The sequence below is a fragment of the Lissotriton vulgaris genome, chromosome 6, assembly GCF_964263255.1.
Source record: "Lissotriton vulgaris chromosome 6, aLisVul1.2, whole genome shotgun sequence".
NCBI lineage: Eukaryota > Metazoa > Chordata > Amphibia > Caudata > Salamandridae > Lissotriton > Lissotriton vulgaris.
In genome coordinates this window covers 436,584,828-436,603,686 of record NC_141694.1, presented here as the reverse complement: position 1 = coordinate 436,603,686, position 18,859 = coordinate 436,584,828, and the positions used below count along the sequence as shown (strand labels likewise).

The 18,859-nt window shown below is 44.7% G+C and overlaps 1 protein-coding gene across 1 annotated transcript in view; it reads right to left on the bottom strand.

The window, feature by feature from the left end:
* The window catches only part of PRIM2 (DNA primase subunit 2), a 761,949-nt gene that overhangs the window by 159,576 nt on the left and 583,514 nt on the right, over positions 1 to 18,859 (bottom strand). Inside the window, exon 12 of the mRNA XM_086925646.1 lies at positions 15,170 to 15,252. Within this exon, the coding sequence (XP_086781772.1) occupies positions 15,170 to 15,252 (83 nt within the window). The remainder of the gene's footprint in view (positions 1 to 15,169; positions 15,253 to 18,859) is intronic.

Here is an 18,859-nt window from a genome sequence, read left to right as displayed (position 1 = left end):
TAGAAATATACCAAACCTCTTGCCTTTTAGAAAGGCGTTAAAAACATGGCTTTTCGAAAATTAATTACATGTCTCTGCCTTCCAGCCTAAAGTAGGTCTTCTCACAGCACCAGGACACCTTCGGGTATCAGTTCGCGCTCTAAAAGTACAAGTAACATTGACATTAACATCCCCAGAATCCTGCGGATGAACACTAGTATAGCAGATATACTCTAAAACAATAGTTTTACCAAACAAATTCTTCAAGGAAGCTTGCCCAAACAGGGCGTCCGCCTGGGTATCCGAATCTAGGCAGTAATAGTGAGAAAAAGTGTGAACTTAACGCCATGTAGCCACTTCACATATCTCTGTAATGGGTACATTCCTGAGAAGGTGGCTTTACCTCTTTGGAATGAGCCTTCGGCTTGCCAGGGAGCTGTTTGTTAGCTAACTGATAAGAAATTGTGATACAAGATACTATCCATCTAGCGATGGACTGCTTAGAAGAATGGAAACCAGTGTGCATTGGACAACAGTTCACAAAGATACGGTCTAATTTTAGAACCCTTTTTAGATCAAGTGATTTTAACGACCTTTCAGGGGGAGTGGTAGGATTTGGAAAGAAAGTGAGTAGAGTGATTGACTGCTTGATATGAAAATCCGAGATCACCTTGGGTAGGAAACTCTGGTGTGTTCTCAGACCACTCGGTTAGCATGGAAAACGAGATAAGGTTCTGTAGAACATAGAGCCTGAATCTCGCTTACCTTGCGAGCAGAGGTAATTGACACCAGAAAAGCAGTCTTCCAAGAGAATTGCTGCAGAGATGCCTGGTGACTGGGTGGGGGGGGAAGAGGGGGGGGCTGGCATTAATTTTGAGATGACCACATTAAACTGCCAGGGAGGGGAAGGTGATCGAATTGGAGGGAATACCTTTCTTAGCCCTTACAGGAAGTCTTTAACAACTGGTATTTGAAAGACAAAAGCCAGAGTAGGCGGCCTTCTTGTTTCCTTTAAAATCTGCATACAGTCCTGCGGGAGGCCTAGATCACCATGTTGGAGGAACTCAGGAGCCAAGCTTTGAATCTCAGTGATGGAAGGTTGGGATGACAGACCTTCCCTCTGAACTTGGTTAACAAATCAGGATGGCATGGCAACCTCCTGTGTGGCATCTTGGAAAGGTGTAGCGATCCGGATATCACCAATGGCGAGGCCACTCTGGCACGATCAGGATTATCTTGGTCCTGGATCTGTAGAGTTTGTTGATCACCAGTGGTATGAGCGGGACTGGTGGAAAAAAGTAAAGTAATTTCTCTGACCAATCGATCAAAAGAGCATTCCCTCTGGAGCCTGGTTGAGGGTACCTGGATGCGCCCTTCTGAAGAAACCTACAGCGGACCCCACCGACCTCAAAAACATCCGCCCCATCTCGCTCCTCCCTTTTCCTGCTAAAGTCATCGAGAAGATCGTCAACAGACAGCTTACCACCTTCCTCAAGACAAACGGATCCCTCGACCCCTCGCAGTCCTGTTTCAGAGCCAACCACAGCACCGAGACCGCCGTCATCGCAGCCACCGACGACATCCGAGCCCTGCTCGACAACGGGGAAACAGCGGCACTCATCCTCCTGGACCTCTCTGCAGCGTTCGACACTGTCTGCCACCGCACCCTAGTTCAACGCCTCAAAAACATCGGCATCCAAGAGAAGGCACTGCAGTGGATCACATCGTTCCTCGACGGAAGAACACAGAATCCGCCTCCCCCCGTTTCGATCCGAGGCTACCGAAGTCATCTGCGGCGTTCCGCAAGGATCTTCACTCGGCTCCACCCTACTCAACGTCTACATGAGACCTCTTGCAGCCATCGCACGCCAACACAACCTCAACATCATCTCGTACGCCGACGACACCCAGCTGGTCCTCTCCCTCACCAGAGACCCCGACACCGCCAGAATCTGCCTACGCGAAGGGATGAAAGACGTCGCTGAGTGGATGAAGAACAGCCGCCTGAAACTGAACTCAGACAAGACGGAAGTCCTCATCCTGGGACCATCGCCCTCCGCCTGGGACGACTCCTGGTGGCCCCCGCCCTGGGCACCGCACCCAAACCAACCGACCACGCACGCAACCTGGGTTTCATCCTGGACTCCTCCCTCTCGATGACCAGACAAGTCAACGCCGTCTCCTCATCGTGCTTCAACACCCTGCGCATGCTCTGAAAGATCTTCCGATGGATCCCGACCGAAACCAGGAAGACGGTCACCCAAGCACTCGTCACCAGCCGACTAGACTACGGAAACACCCTCTACGCCGGAACCACAGCCAAGCTACAGAAAAAACTCCAACGCATCCAGAACGCCTCCGCACGACTCATCCTGGACATCCCCCGACGCAGCCACATCTCCGGCCACCTGAAAGACCTGCACTGGCTCCCCGTCAACAAAAGGATCACGTTCCGGCTCCTCACCCACGCACACAAGTCTCTCTGCGACCTGGGCCCCAAGTACCTCAACGACCGCCTGACCTTCTACACGCCCACCCGCCAGCTACTGTCCACTAGCCTCGCCCTTGCCGCCGTACCACACATCCGAAGAGCCACCGCCGGAGGAAGATCCTTCTCCTACCTGGCTGCCAAGACATGGAACTCCCTCCCCATCCACCTTCGGGTGACCCAGGACCATCTCGCCTTCAGGAGACAACTCAAGACCTGGTTGTTCGAGCAGTAGCATACCCCTTCCCCCAAGCACCTTGAGACCCTCCCGGATGAGTAGTGCGCTATACAAGTGCCATGATTGATTGATTGATTGATTGATTGATTGAAGGTGCAGCATTTTGCGTTTGCCACATCCGCAAATAGATCGATATCTGGGTAACCCCATCTCCGAAAAATGTTGTGTGTTACCTCATCTTTTAGAACCCAGTTGTGGCCTTCGACAAAGTTGCAGCTTAGATTGTCCGTGTGCACGTTGAAGGTACCTGTGAGGTGAACTGCTGATATGGACAGGTTCCTCACCAATAGCCCTTTCCAAATCGCTTGAGCCTCCAGGGATAGGGGTCTGGGTCTGGTCCCTCCCAGTTTGTTCAGGTAGTACATAGTTGTGGTATTATCAGTCTGAAACAACAGGGAATGTGACCATATGGAGGGAAAGAATGCTTTGAGAGCCAGATGTACAGCTCTTAGTTCCAACATGTTAATGTGGTATGTTTTCTCCTTTTATGACCTCAGCCCTTAAACTGCAAAGGTCCCATGTGACCTCCCCAGCCTTGGAGGGACGTATCTGTGACAAGTGTTTGTTTGGGGAGTTCCTGGTGGAACGGGACTCCTTTCAACAAAAGAGGACTCTGCATCCAACATCGTTGTTAGGCTTTGACTGTGTGAAGAATGATGGTGTCCTCCCAGCAGTTGGAGACTTGAGACCACTGATTCTCTAATGCCTGTTGTAACCGTCTCATCTGTAGTCTGGCATTGGGAACAATTAATATGCAAGACGCCATCGAGCCCAGCAGAGGGGATACCTGTCTGGTCGTAGGACGAAGTGTGTGGAGGAGAGTGCAACATTTGTGGAGAATTGAGGATAGTCTCTCCTCCGAAGGACACGCTCTTGCGGAGTCTAGGGTCACGCCCAAGTAGTGGATTCTCTCAGTTGGATTGAGGATAGACTTCTTGTAGTGGACCCACCTGGTTTAAAACTTGAATGCAGTATTGCAGATGTTCTTGCAGAAGATTGGGAGAGGCACTCTTGAGCAGCCAGTCGTCTAGATAAGGATAGACAAAAATCTTTTTTGTTTTCACATGAAAGCCGCTACATCTGCAATGCATTTTGAAAAGGTGCGGGGGCTGATTTGAGTCCAAAAGGAACGGCCTTGAACAGTAAGTGCTCTGACTCTATATTGAATCGTAGAAATGTCAGAGAAATTGGGATGTGAAAATAAGCGTCCTGAAGGTCCATGGAGCACATCCAGTCTCCTTGATGGATTTGTGGAACAATTTGGTGTAGTGCCAACATCCTGAATCTTTGCTTGAGAACCAATTTGCTTAAGAGTCTGAGATCGAACACAGACCTGTACTCCTTGTTTGGACCTTTCTTTGGAACCAAGAAGTAACCAGAATAAATCCCCTGTCGATGTTGTGGCCAGGGAAATTTTACGATGTCGTGTTTTTGTAACAAGATGGAGACCTCTGCTCGAAGCAGCTTCAGCTGATGTACTGAAGATCTCCAAGGGGGTATAACAGGTGGTGGGGATCTGAAACTGATTGAGTACCCATTCCTCACAATATTGACCACCCAATTGTCCTTTGTTATTTTGTGCCATTCGTCCAAGTGAAACATTATACTTCTGCCCACCGGAATGGGTAACAGAGTTGGGGGTAGCAAGCACTTACTGTTTCTGCTGCTGTTTAACCGAAGGGGTTGTTGGCCTGGAGGCCCCCCGCCCAAGTGGGCGCTGGTTGAATTTATGTTGCTGCGATGACCAGTGAGGTGCTTGAACCCTCTGTTGGTATTGGCGGCAATCATAAGGACGATATCGACGTCTGAAGCCCTTCCTTTTCTCCAGACATACTGCCTTCAAGTTGTCAAGTTCTGACTTCATTCTGGACATCTCATCGTCCGCATGAGTGCCAAAAAAAGAGAAGTTCAGTTGAAGGGAAGGTTGAGAAATCTTTGTTGGGCCTCCAGTTTTAGGCCCGTGAGCCTTAGCCGTGAAGATCGCTTAGCGCAAATGCCATGCGCATAGCCATGAGCTGATGAGCTGTCATATCTGATGCATCGCCTGCTGTGCTTATGATCTGATTTGCTATAAGCCCTCCTTCATGCAGGATCTCTTGAAAATCCTGCTGATTATCTTTTGGCAATTTGTCAGCAAACCTTGAGAGCAAGTCCCATAATGAACTGTAATATTATCCCAAGAGAGCGGAAGCGCTAGCAACTTTCAAGTAGGAGGCTGAGGTGTTACACATCCTCTTTCAGATAGAGTCCATGGATTTCCTGTCTTTATCAGGAGGGACTGTAGAGGAGGAAGCCCCTATGTGCGCTTTCCTTGCTGCTGATACTATGACCGAGTTCAGTGGAGGGTCGGACCTCAGGTACAGTGGATCCTGTTCTGGGGCTCTGTATTTCTTGATTATGCATGGCGGTGCTACTCCAATAGACGCAGGAGTGAGAAATGTGTGAAGCGCTGGTTCTAGCCGTCCAGGAACCAAAGGGAGCAGAGGTCTAGTGGACGACCTGTGATAGAGGATTTCGAATATAACAGAAGCGAGGGAGTCTTGGAAAGCATCTCAATGTTGAGTTTTGCAGCCCCCCTACAAAGGACCTCGTTGATCGTCATGATGTCATCCACTGGTGATACTTTGGTGGGAGGAATGGACAACAATGTACAAGAATAGTCTGCCACTGAAGATCTGGAGGAGTTAGTAGGACATGATGAGGAGACCTGCATCTACGCTACCGAAGTCTTAGTGAATGAGACTGTCGAGATCTAGACTGGGAGCGTCTAAGAAGAGATCGTGATCGATGTCCCCTTGTAGTTGGAGATTGTTGTCTCCGAGGAGACCTTGTGGCTGGTGTCGGTGGGCTCACTTCAGAAGTACGCGAGGGAGAATATATATTGAGAGTAGTCAGATTCTGGACTACGTCTTGGCACTCTCCATTCCTTCACACCCCTCAGCCATCTCTGGGATAGGTTGATTGGAGGTGAATGCTGCTCTCTAACCGGGGAACCCTCTGGCGTAATTTGAACAAGTCTAAGGGCCCCGGGAAGGGTGAAACACTTCTCGATGTCAACCTTTTTGACGTTGGATCCTGAGGTTCCATCTCCTGAATCTCTCTCAACGTCGGTACTGGTGATCGAGTCGTTCTCTGCCTATTAGCTGGTGGGGACGATTGGGAGGACAGAGGTCTCGACGTCGATCTTCTCAATGTCTATCTCGTTGGCGATGTCCTCGACAAACTCGCCCTGCCATGGTGCAGGTGAGCGTCGGAGGGCAAAACTTGCAGTCGACAGAGTTCTTTGACCTCGGAGCTGTCCTCTACGTTTAGGTGCCCACAAGGGACCTCAACGACGATCGCCCATGTCTGTATTGGCGGTGTGTCTTCGACATCAAGCGTCCCCGCACTGCCGTCGTAGGTGAAGTGGACCTAGACCGTCGACGAGGAAGAGACTACGTCGGCCAGTGAATAGCTTGAACCTGTCCAGGCTTACACTTACACTTACATGCCAATCCTGTAGTTGTGCACTTCAACAGCGATTGGTCTTTGGGCGTCGACTGTGATAAAGGTCTTCCTGTCGGAGGAAATGATACATTCGAGAATTTTTTGAGACTAAGCAAGGATTCCTTAAACAAGATTACATGTTGACCAAGGCCCACTTGGGCAGAATGGTTTGCGATTATATGGAATAGAGGATGATTCATTTTTGTATAAGGGGTGGTATACCTATTGTAGGAGTGAATGATGCATTAGTCACTTTTTTGAAAGAAGTGCACACATGTATGGTGTATCATTTTGAAGAAGTGCAATACCTCCAACAATTCATTTTGAATCTTGTGATGAATTGGACTATTATATAATTATCATCAATTCGAATTATGATGAATCATGGAATGTATTTTACATAAGGATAATTGACTGTTATATAAATCATGTTGTGCTTGTACAAAAAATTCGAAGATGATTGAATTTAATTTATTAAGTGTCCATCCGGTTCAGAAATATAATTATAATTATATATTATAATATTTGTTGTTCCAATACTTTTTGTCTCATTGTTAAGAAATGGTCTCAGACATGTGGAGTGTGATACCAAATAGTTCCATCTCAAGATGTCTGCCACACTGGAGAACACAAAGCTTTGTTTTGAAGTCTGTTTTTTATGTCATTGTTCACATACACTTAAATATGGCCAAATAGGTGGTTCTGTACCCGTGACCAAGGTATGTTGACGCCGAAACACGTTGGGTGTGTTGGCCATGAGAAATATTCACCACTAAAAGGAACTATGTTGCAGTAATTTATTTCTATCTGGATGGAGTGGGTGTTATGCGGTGTTCTGCAAACTGGTGAATTGGATAACGTGGTGGTTCCCCTCTAACCCCAACATGCACCGGGCTGCTGGTCGCCGGCGTATTTGAGGATGGTGAAACACATATATATATGATATATACAAGGTGAGTCCACTCGTGAACCCCTCCGCAGTATATACTGCTTCCTCCCTCCCCTTTGCAGAAAAATAAGCACTCTGTGGTTTTTGACTGCTAGGGGGTGCTCTGCGTAGTATTTTCGTACTCCACTCCAAGAAAAATTGCCATCTAACGCGGTGCAACTGAACGGAAGGGCGTACTGATAACAGTGATAGCGTACGGTTAAAACATCAAGTCCAATATATATTTGACAAATTTGTACAAAACTTTCATAAAATAATCTAATCCAATTTGTGTTCAGCATGGCAGGTTTTATGCAGATCTGCCAGGGTGAGGTGATGGGTGGGAAGTAATTAAAGGATAAAAAAAAAAAATTCTAAAAGTTCCGAGCTCTGCATTTGATGCATGAAGCGGCAAAGCAATATTTTGGGAGGCTCACCAGGAATGAAATTTCACATGGTTTTCAGTTTTATTTCTTTTTGTTCTGTTCATTTTAAGCCAGGGTGTCAACTGCATCTATGTCTTTATTTTAGTCTCAGTTTAATCAGAAAGAAATCGTAGTTACCGGAATGGCCCTCTTGGCTTGTTATCTGTATTGGTCCATAGAACTAATCATTTTCATCTGCAGACAAATATGGGGATGCAGAAATACTAAGAGATCCCACATCTTCAACAAATCTAACCATGATGCTCCCCCAACTATCCAAATCCTCTTTGACCCCTCAGCATTCAGATATTTTGATTTTGACCTCTCCAGCCAATGTTCATTCCATCGTATCCTTTACCCAAACATCAATATTCAGGCCTCTCGAGGCCATCCAGCTAACAGCTATGCGCCGTTTTGCAGATACTAATGCTAGATGTATAAATGTCATACGCAGACGTCCAATCTAATAAGCCTCTCCCATGTGACCTGTCACCCATGCCTGCCAGCTCTGCAACAAAAGACCATTTTTATCCCTTTCAACGCTCTATACATCCAAGGTCACAAGATGTCACCCATTTCCCAATTGTAATACAGCCTTGGAATGTTGGTGGATGTGGGAGCATCAGTTAAATCTATCAATTGTAAATGTAAATGTAAATGTAAAGGTATTTATATAGCGCAAATCACCAACCGGTCTCTAAGCGCTTGCTTTTGTTCTGTCTGTAGCGGCCTCTGTGTCATTATGGTTAGGTCAGAATTTCCATTGAAGCCATTTCAACTTTTAATATATTACAGTGTTACCACACACAAATCTTTCCAAAGAAATGGTCATCCAATTTAGGTTTGGCATGGCAAGATTCAATCAGATGAACAAGTTCGATACCTTTTGTAAAAACATTCTAGTGGATTCTGTATCTATCTGTTGATCCCTCACATTTTCAATAACCCCAATGCCAGGCTAGATCAAAAAAAATGCAATAGCTTTATTAAGCCAGTAGGTAGCATTTTAATCGATTTCAGCACCTCTAGTTGCAGATGGCATATGTGGTTGGCAAGGCGGCGCAAACTCAAACTGTCAACCCTAATATTAAGGAGCTTGCCAGATGTCTGGTAACTAGCCAGATGCCATAGGCCTGAACAAAATTCCACAGCCAGCACAGCAGGTGAGAGTCCACAGCTTGACAACAAATTGAGGGCCAAGGATACAGACTGCAGTTTGAGCAGGTTGATGTGAAAACCCTGCTCCCCTCAAAAACAAAGTCTTTTAATCTACAAATCCTTTTGATGCGCACACCCACAGCTTGTAGCTGGCAGAAGGGTGTTCCACAGCTGAAATGCCTCCCCACTGACCACCAGTTGCTATTTCAAGGTCAATATTGCTATCTGTCAGGCTCCCATGTTGGATCCAGTGCAGGCAAAGGCACTACTGGAGGCCCGCATGGGATTTGCAGCGCTTTACAAATCTTCGATTGATTGATTGATGTGCCTGCATTCTTGAGTGACCAGGGGAATACAGCAAACTAGTAGAGCTAGTTAAAGGACTGTCAGGGCTGGAATCGGAGATCCTTCCCAAAATGTCAGAGTGACAATCCGAATGTCCAGAAACCTATAAGGAGGAAGGAAGGGTTTTAGAGATGTATCCAACACTGCCTCCATTAACTGAAGGCGCTGAGGGCTCTAGGTGCAACCTGGATTCGTTGATGTAAAATCCAAAGCTGAACAGCAGGGATGATATGGCATTCAGATGGCTCAACACCAGCTGCAAAACAACAAAATAGTATCCCCCACGTTGCTCCGATATTATTTTCCTAACTACCAACTTCTTCAAACTACTAATCCACAAACTCCAATTCTGAACTCTACAACATGTGACCAAGTTAGCTGTGTTTATACTCCAAATCCACAGCACTATTCCTAAGTTTCCACAGAAAACTCTTTGCAGGAAACGGACCAGCCACAAGGAGAACCCTCAACAAATCAAACCAAAAGGGACAATCCTTTGTCATAACTGCAACAATTGCCATAACATCATTCAATGTTCCACTATGACAACCTAGAAAAGGCACCAAGAACAATTTGAAAGTTTCAGCAACTTGTGACACCATGAATGTGGTCTATCTGTTAAAATGCACGGGTGGCAAAGTATACTTCATAAAAACTAAGAGAAAAATTAAAACTAGGATCAGCGAACATTAAAGCAATATTAGAACCAAGAATATGAACTCTTTTGTAATCATCACTGTAGTGGGGCTTCATGTCGCCCCAGTCAATCGCACTGCTAAATATGCCAATTGCGCGATTGTAAGTTAATTATATTCAACGTTCATCCATGTATTCCATAGTCTTATAAGTTTATCATAGTTTTCCACCAACTTTAATATGAGTCCGCACGCTAAGTGTATATGCTGTTTCCGATTTTTTACTGCTCCAACCATGTCTATCCAGACCTTCAGTATGAACAGGACTGACTCATAAATTCATTTCAGGCAGCATTTATTTAAAAAAGTACCCAATGCATTTCGGGCTCAACGCCCTTCTTCGGGGGTCACTGTGAATGAATAATAAATCACAATCACTAATCATGTTCATCATTTAAATATAACATTTTACAGTTTTAACTCAATTGTCAATGTATTGAGCGAAACCAAAAACATTTTTCTCCCCCTTTAAAGCTTGAACTGAATATGTTACAAAGCTACCTAAATGCCAATCAACCGGACTACCACATTCCTACTTCATTGGTCTTTTTAAATTGACTTTAGGACATTTAAACCAGTGCCTTGCTCTGTGTCGTGCATGTGAGTTTCTGACACAACTTTCTACAACAGTTAGTCTAATACTCGTCTTTCATTTCTGAACCCCTCCGTATTCCCATCACACTGCAATCTCCTCTCTCCGAGTGGCAAGCAGCGCAAACACGCCGCGACCCTTTATCCCTGACACTTTCCCTACATTCGTTCTCAAGACCGTTTCTGTCTCCCTGTCTCTCCTCTCTCTATATAACCCCCTCCCCCTTTGGTATATTGCAGAGTAAACCGGACCCTTTCAATCCATTCTATTTAGCACGTACCTGCCGTGTGTTAATAAAAACAATCCTTCGTTCCTCCGTACTGCCTCCCATCAAGCTTACTCCAATGCACGCTCTCTTATTTAACCCTTAATCCTAACCAATTGGGCTCCGTGTTTCAAATCTCCCGCCTTCGTGGTTTTACATATTAGGTACTTCTTCGTGTTCACTACATCTCCCAACATTCAGTTCAAAACAAGTTAAAACAACCGGCTCATTCCGTAATTATGTAAATGAGTGACAAACAATGATAAATTGCGCATTACGAACAAGAGTGTGTATTCATACAATGTAATTTGCATTTAAACGAGAACTATTAGAGCGCCTCCAACACTGTCTTAAATGAACCACGTTGTTAATCCAGGTGTGCTGACTCGTGTTATGTGCAACAATTTAATCACTTTTCTTCTTTTTCATCTCTGGGTGCTATCCAGGTGTAGGGCATCTGTAATAAACTGCACTGTAAGGGGGGACCGGATGCACACCTCTTATTCTTAGTTTCTCGAACTTGTCTCCATTGTCTCTAAATGGTGCGTGCTGATTGGATCAAGTGCCAAAAAATCGGAAACAGCATATACACTTAGCGTGCGGACTCATATTAAAGTTGGTGGAAAACTATGATAAACTTATAAGACTATGGAATACATGGATGAACGTTGAATATAATTAACTTACAATCGCGCAATTGGCATATTTAGCAGTGCGATTGACTGGGGCGACATGAAGCCCTACTACAGTGATGTATACAATTGAAGTGCCGACAGGGCATGGCACTTGATCCAATCAGCACGCACCATTTAGAGACAATGGAGACAAGTTCGAGAAACTAAGAATAAGAGGTGTGCATCCGGTCCCCCCTTACAGTGCTCTTTTGTAATCAGCCATTTCCTTGAACAAAACCACAACATCAGCCTATGAAAATTTCTAGTCTTAGAAGTTGTAGCTAAAACTGAGGGTAGAGCCTATAAAAATTACCTATTACATAGAGAACTTTTGGATTAGACATCTTGACGCATTGAAACCACATGGAATGAATGACAGTATGGAATTTCAATGTTATTTGTGATATTTTATCTCTGTTGATTGATTGCTAACTTTTTGTTCCATTTGTCATTTATGTTCTCATTGTTATTTTCCCATTTCACTGGAACTCGTTTTGCTACTTCAAATCTGGTGATCTTGTTTGGATCACCACCCTTTCTAAGTTACTTTTCGTGTATTTTGGTGTTATTCAGGGGGTTTGTATTTGTTTATTTTCCCACAAGCCTCTGCATGTTTCTCATTTCCAGGCTTTCACTGAGTGTTTTCTCTACACTCCAAAATGGCCAACGTGAAAGGCACAAACCTAGAACCAACACGCAAGTCTTTCTTTCCCTTTTGTTCACATTGGTCTTAATAGTCCTCTTTCACTGGTTTTCTTTCTAATGGGCATACAGATCGCGCTCATCCAACCTCTGGTTCGTCTCTGCAGGGAGGAAGACACTACATGCACGCTTTACGAGGTGGTATTAAGCTTGCAAGCCTGTTTTAAATTGTGCTGGTTACTTTGCGTTTTAAATCGGTTACTGACCTTGGGGCTGACAGCGTTGCTAATCCACAGTAGGATGAAATCACATGCGTCATGACTAACATGAGCATTCACTTACGGTCACGTTTAAAAAAAAATGTTTTAAACACATCAGAAGGGTAACATTCTGTGTCACGACAGCCGTGTTGTGACCACCAAGGGAGCTTAATGGTTGTTTTAGCACATTTTATTTTATTTGCTGCATTTCTTGGAACCGCACACTTGCTCTTCTTGTGTTTTAGTTCAACCGCACTTTGAATAGCAGATTATCTTCATTTGTGGTCCACATTAAAGTATGATTGATGGAGTATCACGACAGCTGGTTCTTTTAGCCACGCTACACTAACGGATGTTTACCTTGCACAATACGGAATCATCACGCGGTATCTTTACATCAGGGATTGCGAGCAGGATGGTTTCCTCATTATTTTATATTCGAAGGGCTGAGTGCCGGAAATGCACTGGGATGGGCATGAATTGAGAGGCGGGTAATTGAGATGTACAACTGTTTATTTGAATTCATGGTTACCATTTCAATTATAAGAGCATATATAATTTCCTTCATGAATATTGGATAAACCCATTAAATATCCAACTATAAACTGTGGATGATCTTTTTTGTTGAAATACTAAGTGTTGAATATCCTTCACAGGGTTCCAGGTTGCGCCTAGGGTGACTAATCCTATTCAGGGTGCGATACCTCATGCTTTGAACATTTGACACTCTAGATCAGAGAGCGAAACCCCAGGAGCACACCGCAAATAAGAAAACCTGAGTTTTTATTTACCAGATACACAGGTTGTGCGTTTCATCATAATTCTTATATCAGTTTAAGGGCATTTGGCCACACTGTTCGCACGAATATGAATTGTGCTTAGGCCCCGTGCAACACTGACATACCTCATGAGGGTCCAAAAAAGACAATTGTCCATGGCAGGAATAACATGTTTTGAAGCCTGATGTTTTAGGTGGAGCCAACCTGCCTAGCACAGTAAAAGCTAACTTTCATAGAAATTGCTCCACAGAGAGCTGCTCTGTATACATATTGAGAGGCGTAGAAAATAGGGAACTGATGTGAAGGTGCTGCTATAGGGCTATGGTGATGTCATGTCTATGGTGGTACAAGACAGGCAAACGCCACCTACCGGCAAAGAAGAGTTACTGCAATTTTTCAGGACGAGTCATGCATATGGGAATATTAAAAAGGTTAGGAATCTCCAGGAAGACTTAGCCATCCGAATTGGTATATCTGGTGGGGGAAGGTGTTTTTAATCCTACACTAAACCACTGATGCAGCTATGGAAAGACACTGCTGATTAGAATTACACCAAACTTGACTAGAAAGAACTGTATTCAAGAAAATTCCATTGCCTGGTTTGGTGTAAACTCATTCAGTAGTTTAAGAAATTAGTGTTAGAAAATTGGTGTTTGCAGGACCCTACAACTGAGCCAACCAGTTGACTAAGACAGAGAAATCTGGACCGTTAATCTGTAGATGGTTCTCAAACACTAATAAATCATATTCAACAAGGTAGATTTTTCTCAAGTCATCCCTTCTGGTCCTGCATTCTATAAATGGAGGCCGCAGACCGCAACGCTCTTATATTTACTTACTATTACCACTGCAGAACGCGGGGCACGATTCCCACAAACTAAACATTTTTATGAAAGGCCAATAAGGGGCACCGTGAGGACACCCTAACTCTTTCTAAGTGAGGGAAGCCCCACATATGCTTTGAAAAAGTAAAAGTTCCAAGTCACGAGGTCCATGAAACTCAACAGGCTTGGACCTCCTTAGTCTACAAACTTGTCGCTGAGGCCATGGACAATGGCACCATCTTGGGATCTTAATGTGCAGTCTAGTTGTAGAGGACAATGGGTGCCATTTTAAAAGTACACAGTCCGCAGCCTTGATAATTAGGATGCGGAATATTGGCACTCTCGTATTATGAGCTGTGGCACATTGTTGAGCCTAAGAACTCAGCACATCCAAAATGGTACCGATATCTGGGCCCTCAGCTGCCAGACAACAGACACCTTTGAGGACTGTAAAAAAATTAATAAAACATACAATTTTTTCTATATATAAATACCCCCGTAGGTGTACACAGGCATCAGTTAGAATTTCAAAGGATTCTTTCAAACTGAAGGTAACTTTTTTTTCAGTACACCGAACCTGCGGCATCTCGTAAGACAGCTGGCTACCCAATATACTGTATATTTCGATGATTGCCACACACTGTTAGTAAGTGCCTAACAAGACCTGATGTCTATTATTTGATAGGAAGCTGTCAATTGCAACAAACTATGTCAATGTAAACATTAGTATGAGTAAGATAATGCTCATCTCTTCAATCGTATTCTACATTCACTCATGCATTTTCTATCTCGTGGTTAGGTAGAGCTGCCCAGTTTAACTTAAAGCTCGTGTTTGGGTCGTAGAACAGGCTCATGAGATACGATCATATTGCGCCTTTACAGCAGAAATGGAAAAAAAGAAGTGCAGGTACTCTGTACCAGAGTCCCTGCTTGTTTCTGAGAAGTGCCGGTACTCTCCAATTAAAAGTATTACATATCTCTTGAGAAGTACCGGTACTCTCCCTCTCAAAATAAAAGAGTGCCGGTAGTCAGTACCGGACTATTTAAAGCACTGTTTTACAGTATAGTAAATTCCCAGGACTCAAAGCATACACTAATTCTGCCACTGTTCACCGGTGAGTGTTGGGTAGAGTTCTTCCACTCAAAGAAATTCACCACAATAATGTAACATTACTGTAAAAGTTTCACAAAGTAGCACAGACACTTTCATCTGGAGTGGAAGAATAAAGTGCGGTGACAAGAGAATTACGAAAAAGGGTGCTATTTATCCCACATTAAGCAAATTGCTGCAGTGAAACGAACATCTTCAAGACACTGTTTTAGGGAACATGGATGATATTAAGGACAGGCAGCCTTGATTCAGCACAAATTAAGAAATGAATTCATCTCACCTGAGTTACCCCTGCTGATGGGATCTTGTAGGACTGCAGCTTCTGCTTCAGCAGTTCAGGATCGCTGTGGCGGAACGGGCAGCCTGAAAGCGAAAGGGAAACAGACAAGCAGGGTCATTAGATCACGTGGCCACCTGCTGAAGGGCATCGGTGTCCCTCTAGGACTGCGCTGGCCTGAGAGAAGCCACAATGTTATCATTTCTTCTTTCTCAAATGCTCAGAACATCTTCACTCGCAGCACCTCATAATTAGAGACTAAACTACTGTCGCCGAGAGAACACTTCTTACTGTACATACAGCTGAGAAATTATTTATTATTTTCAGTTCAAGCACTAACTGTTTTGCATATTGGGTAAATGAGCATGAAGTCCCTCTCAATGCCTGGTGAGTTTGGAGTTTTCATAATGTTTGTTTTTGACATGCCATCGCAACCTGCCGGATTACCCAAATAATGCCTGGCACAACCAAATAAGATTGGCTTTTTAGATCGCAGCACTTTCCATGCTGGGATTTTTACGTCCTTCCTGTATTTGTTCAAAACAGAGCCATCGGTCCAAATATGCAAAACGGAGATGGCTGAAAGTCGATGACTGACTGACGACATTGCGCATAACATAGGGCAATTGCGCATAACATAGGGCAATGTGTACTAAAATACTATATGAGTTTTCATAAAGTTGGAGATACCAAACCATTTCTCTCAAAGTGTTAGGATCAACTAACAGAAATGCTGGGTCATTTTAATGTTTCACTGAAATGAACTGCTCTGAATAACAACGAAGAATCTCTGTAGCTAAGATCTGTGCACTCTCAAGGTCACACGTTCCAACAGCAGTAAGAAAGAAGATTGTGTTTGGATGGGTTGAATGTATGTGTTTGAGCCTTAGGATGTCAGTGAAGTTTAATTAATACAGTATGCAAAATGCCAGTCTTCACAACTTTACACACCCCAGTGGATCAGTCCCGACTGCAAAGACCCCGAAGTAAGATAATTCGTCAATCGTGTAAACAACTACGAGAACGGCCAACCACCACAAAAGGAACGTACTTATCAATACCGCTACCTTACAGAACCCTGAAGAAAGTAGCCCAAACCAAGTTAGTAACTCATTAATCTAATGGTGGTCCTTATCTCTTCCAAGCACCAATCTGGACTGGCTACTGAAGACCATGAACAAATTATTTATCCAGTGGCCCAGACTTGTCAGCAATATGCCAGCAAAGAATGCTTTAAGATGTTACTTAAATGGTTGAAGTAGCAACAAGTCAACACTAAGATGAGTGGATGAAACCCTCAAAGAAAGCTGGAAAAATCTATGGGCACAGAGAACATACTCTAGTTCAAATTCCAAAAGTATGTAGATAATGATAAAATGCCAATCCTTCCACATGTATAATTGAGTTAAAAACCAAGAAAGGTTTTAAAAAATCTACTGCAAACTTACAAAGTTAGTCTCTTAAGAATAGATCTTGAACAAAAGTAAAATATTGGAAAGACCTACCCAGCTTCTTCAAATTAAAGCTAAAAAAGCCTCACTCAATGATTTAGCATTGCATTATCACTTAACCCAATTTGCTAGTTAAAATCCAGGTAGCAGCAGTCGCATTCCCTCCTAGGAGAACCAGTCAATGCTGCATAGGGTAAAACCTTAACATCTCATAAAAGGAAGAAAATGTCCAGGCCATGTCGCATCTGGGGTCTCAATCCCCTCCCCACTCCCAATCCAACACCCTACCCGGCTGGTGACCAGTGGAGTGGGACAGGGCTTTACAGCCTGGAGAAGCACTGCCTTGGCCTGTTGCTACTGCAAGGATAGGACAGCTTACTTGTATGCACGTGGTTGCCCCCAGACAACTGCCTGAGGACAAGTGAGCCTGAGGGGGAGTGATTAGCTGATCCACCTTCCAGATTCGGAGGCCCTACTGTTGGAGGGCCAAAATCTCGACTTGGGGTGACCCCCTGCACTGCAGACTTCAGGTGGGTCCTTGGTTGGTGTAGAGAGGAGGGCTCCCCCTTACTGCCTTGCCTTGGAGGTGCTTTTGAAAATCCCCAGGTGGGGGGCTCTTGGTGGCAGTCCGGATGGTATTGTTTGCGACAAACCCCCAGGGGCTTCACACAACCCTTACCCCCTGCACTCTTAACAGTTCATTGTCCAAAGAGTTTGGACTGATCAAGGCTGCTTGTGCTGCCCCCACCCCCTTCAGTCTGCAAAGGGGTGGGGTGCTATGTGGGACAGTGGGGTGTGCTTGAGAAAGTCTGTTGTGTGGCATTCCCCTCACCCTTGCCTTGGAGCTAGAGAATGTACTCCACTGCAACACTCTCGCCGGAAAGAACGTTCACACTGGGGGACCACTGACAGCTGTGGAATTCCAATACCAAGAACTAGTGCCCTTGGAAGCCATGGAAATAGACAAGTGTCCTAGGGCACAAACCAAGATGTACAAATACACAGGCCCATCCTCGGGAATGATGGGAACACTGCCACTAGTACAGAGCTCCACAGATTCTGGGAACCTGGCAACCCTCGTATAGGCCATCCAGATCTCACGAGAAGTGGTAAAGACCAAATCGGGGAAGTGCGAGTTGCTGCCTCTCTCCTACATCAAGATCTCTGCAGCACTGCAGCCAGAGTGTCCGAGGAGGAGGCCCAATTTTAGACTTTGGAAGATGAGTTTGTGGTCCTGAAAAATACGGAGTCCAAACTACCTTCTTCATCCATTACTACCCTTGGTGCCCGAGAATAAGATGTGGAGAACAGATCTCGGCGCAACAAACTTCCCTTCATTGGATTCAAGGAATCTTTTGAGGAATTTAAACAAACGCAGTGTGCTTTCTGGATATAGTCCTTGAATGCATGGGGTTTGGCTTGTAATTCTGTAATTATGTAGGGCTCCTTTACTCCCGACAGTCGGCATGCGTCCAGGTGATTGGTGTCCTCTCAGAATCCTTCCCCATTCAGAGAGGGACCCCATCAGCGCTGCCAGCTGTCTCTGCTCTGTTTTGTGCTGGCTATCAAACCCCTTGCTAGACCAGCGTGCTGTGACACGCATGTCTCTGGCTGGAGCTGGGATGGTGGAGTTGAAGACAAAATTGCACTCTACACAGATGATTTCCCCCTGTTCTTAACTAACCCGCAACTCTCTGGGCCAGGAGGCCTCTGTCATCTAGACCTATATGAAGGGGCCTCAGGGTGAACATATGCAAGACCCTGCAGGTCCATATACGAGGTGACTCCAAAACAACATTATGCCAGGGCACCATCCCCATTAGATGCCTCAGCTTCCAGTATCTGGACAATAATAAAGCCCTTGAGCCAGACGTCACACAGAACACCTTAATGTCAACCCACTCCTTTCTGAGACGAAAGGAACTCCTACAATGGACGCCTCTGTTGCTTAATTTCCTCAGCAGGATCACCCTTTTCAAAATGGCAATGCTTTCTCAAACACTTGCTTTACCAAACTTGCATCCATCATCCGTCCCTTCCTTTGGCCTATCAGAGTTCGCCATACCTCCACTGAGTACTACTATGACTAAATGCTGACTTCTGGTATATGATGGAAGAATGGAAATGGCCGAAGTACAACTATACTTTTGAGCCGCACATGTACTGGTCGTTAATGACTAGCAGTGTGGAGAATGGAACGACCTGGCATTCCGAGCCAAACTATCTCTACTTGATGATAATA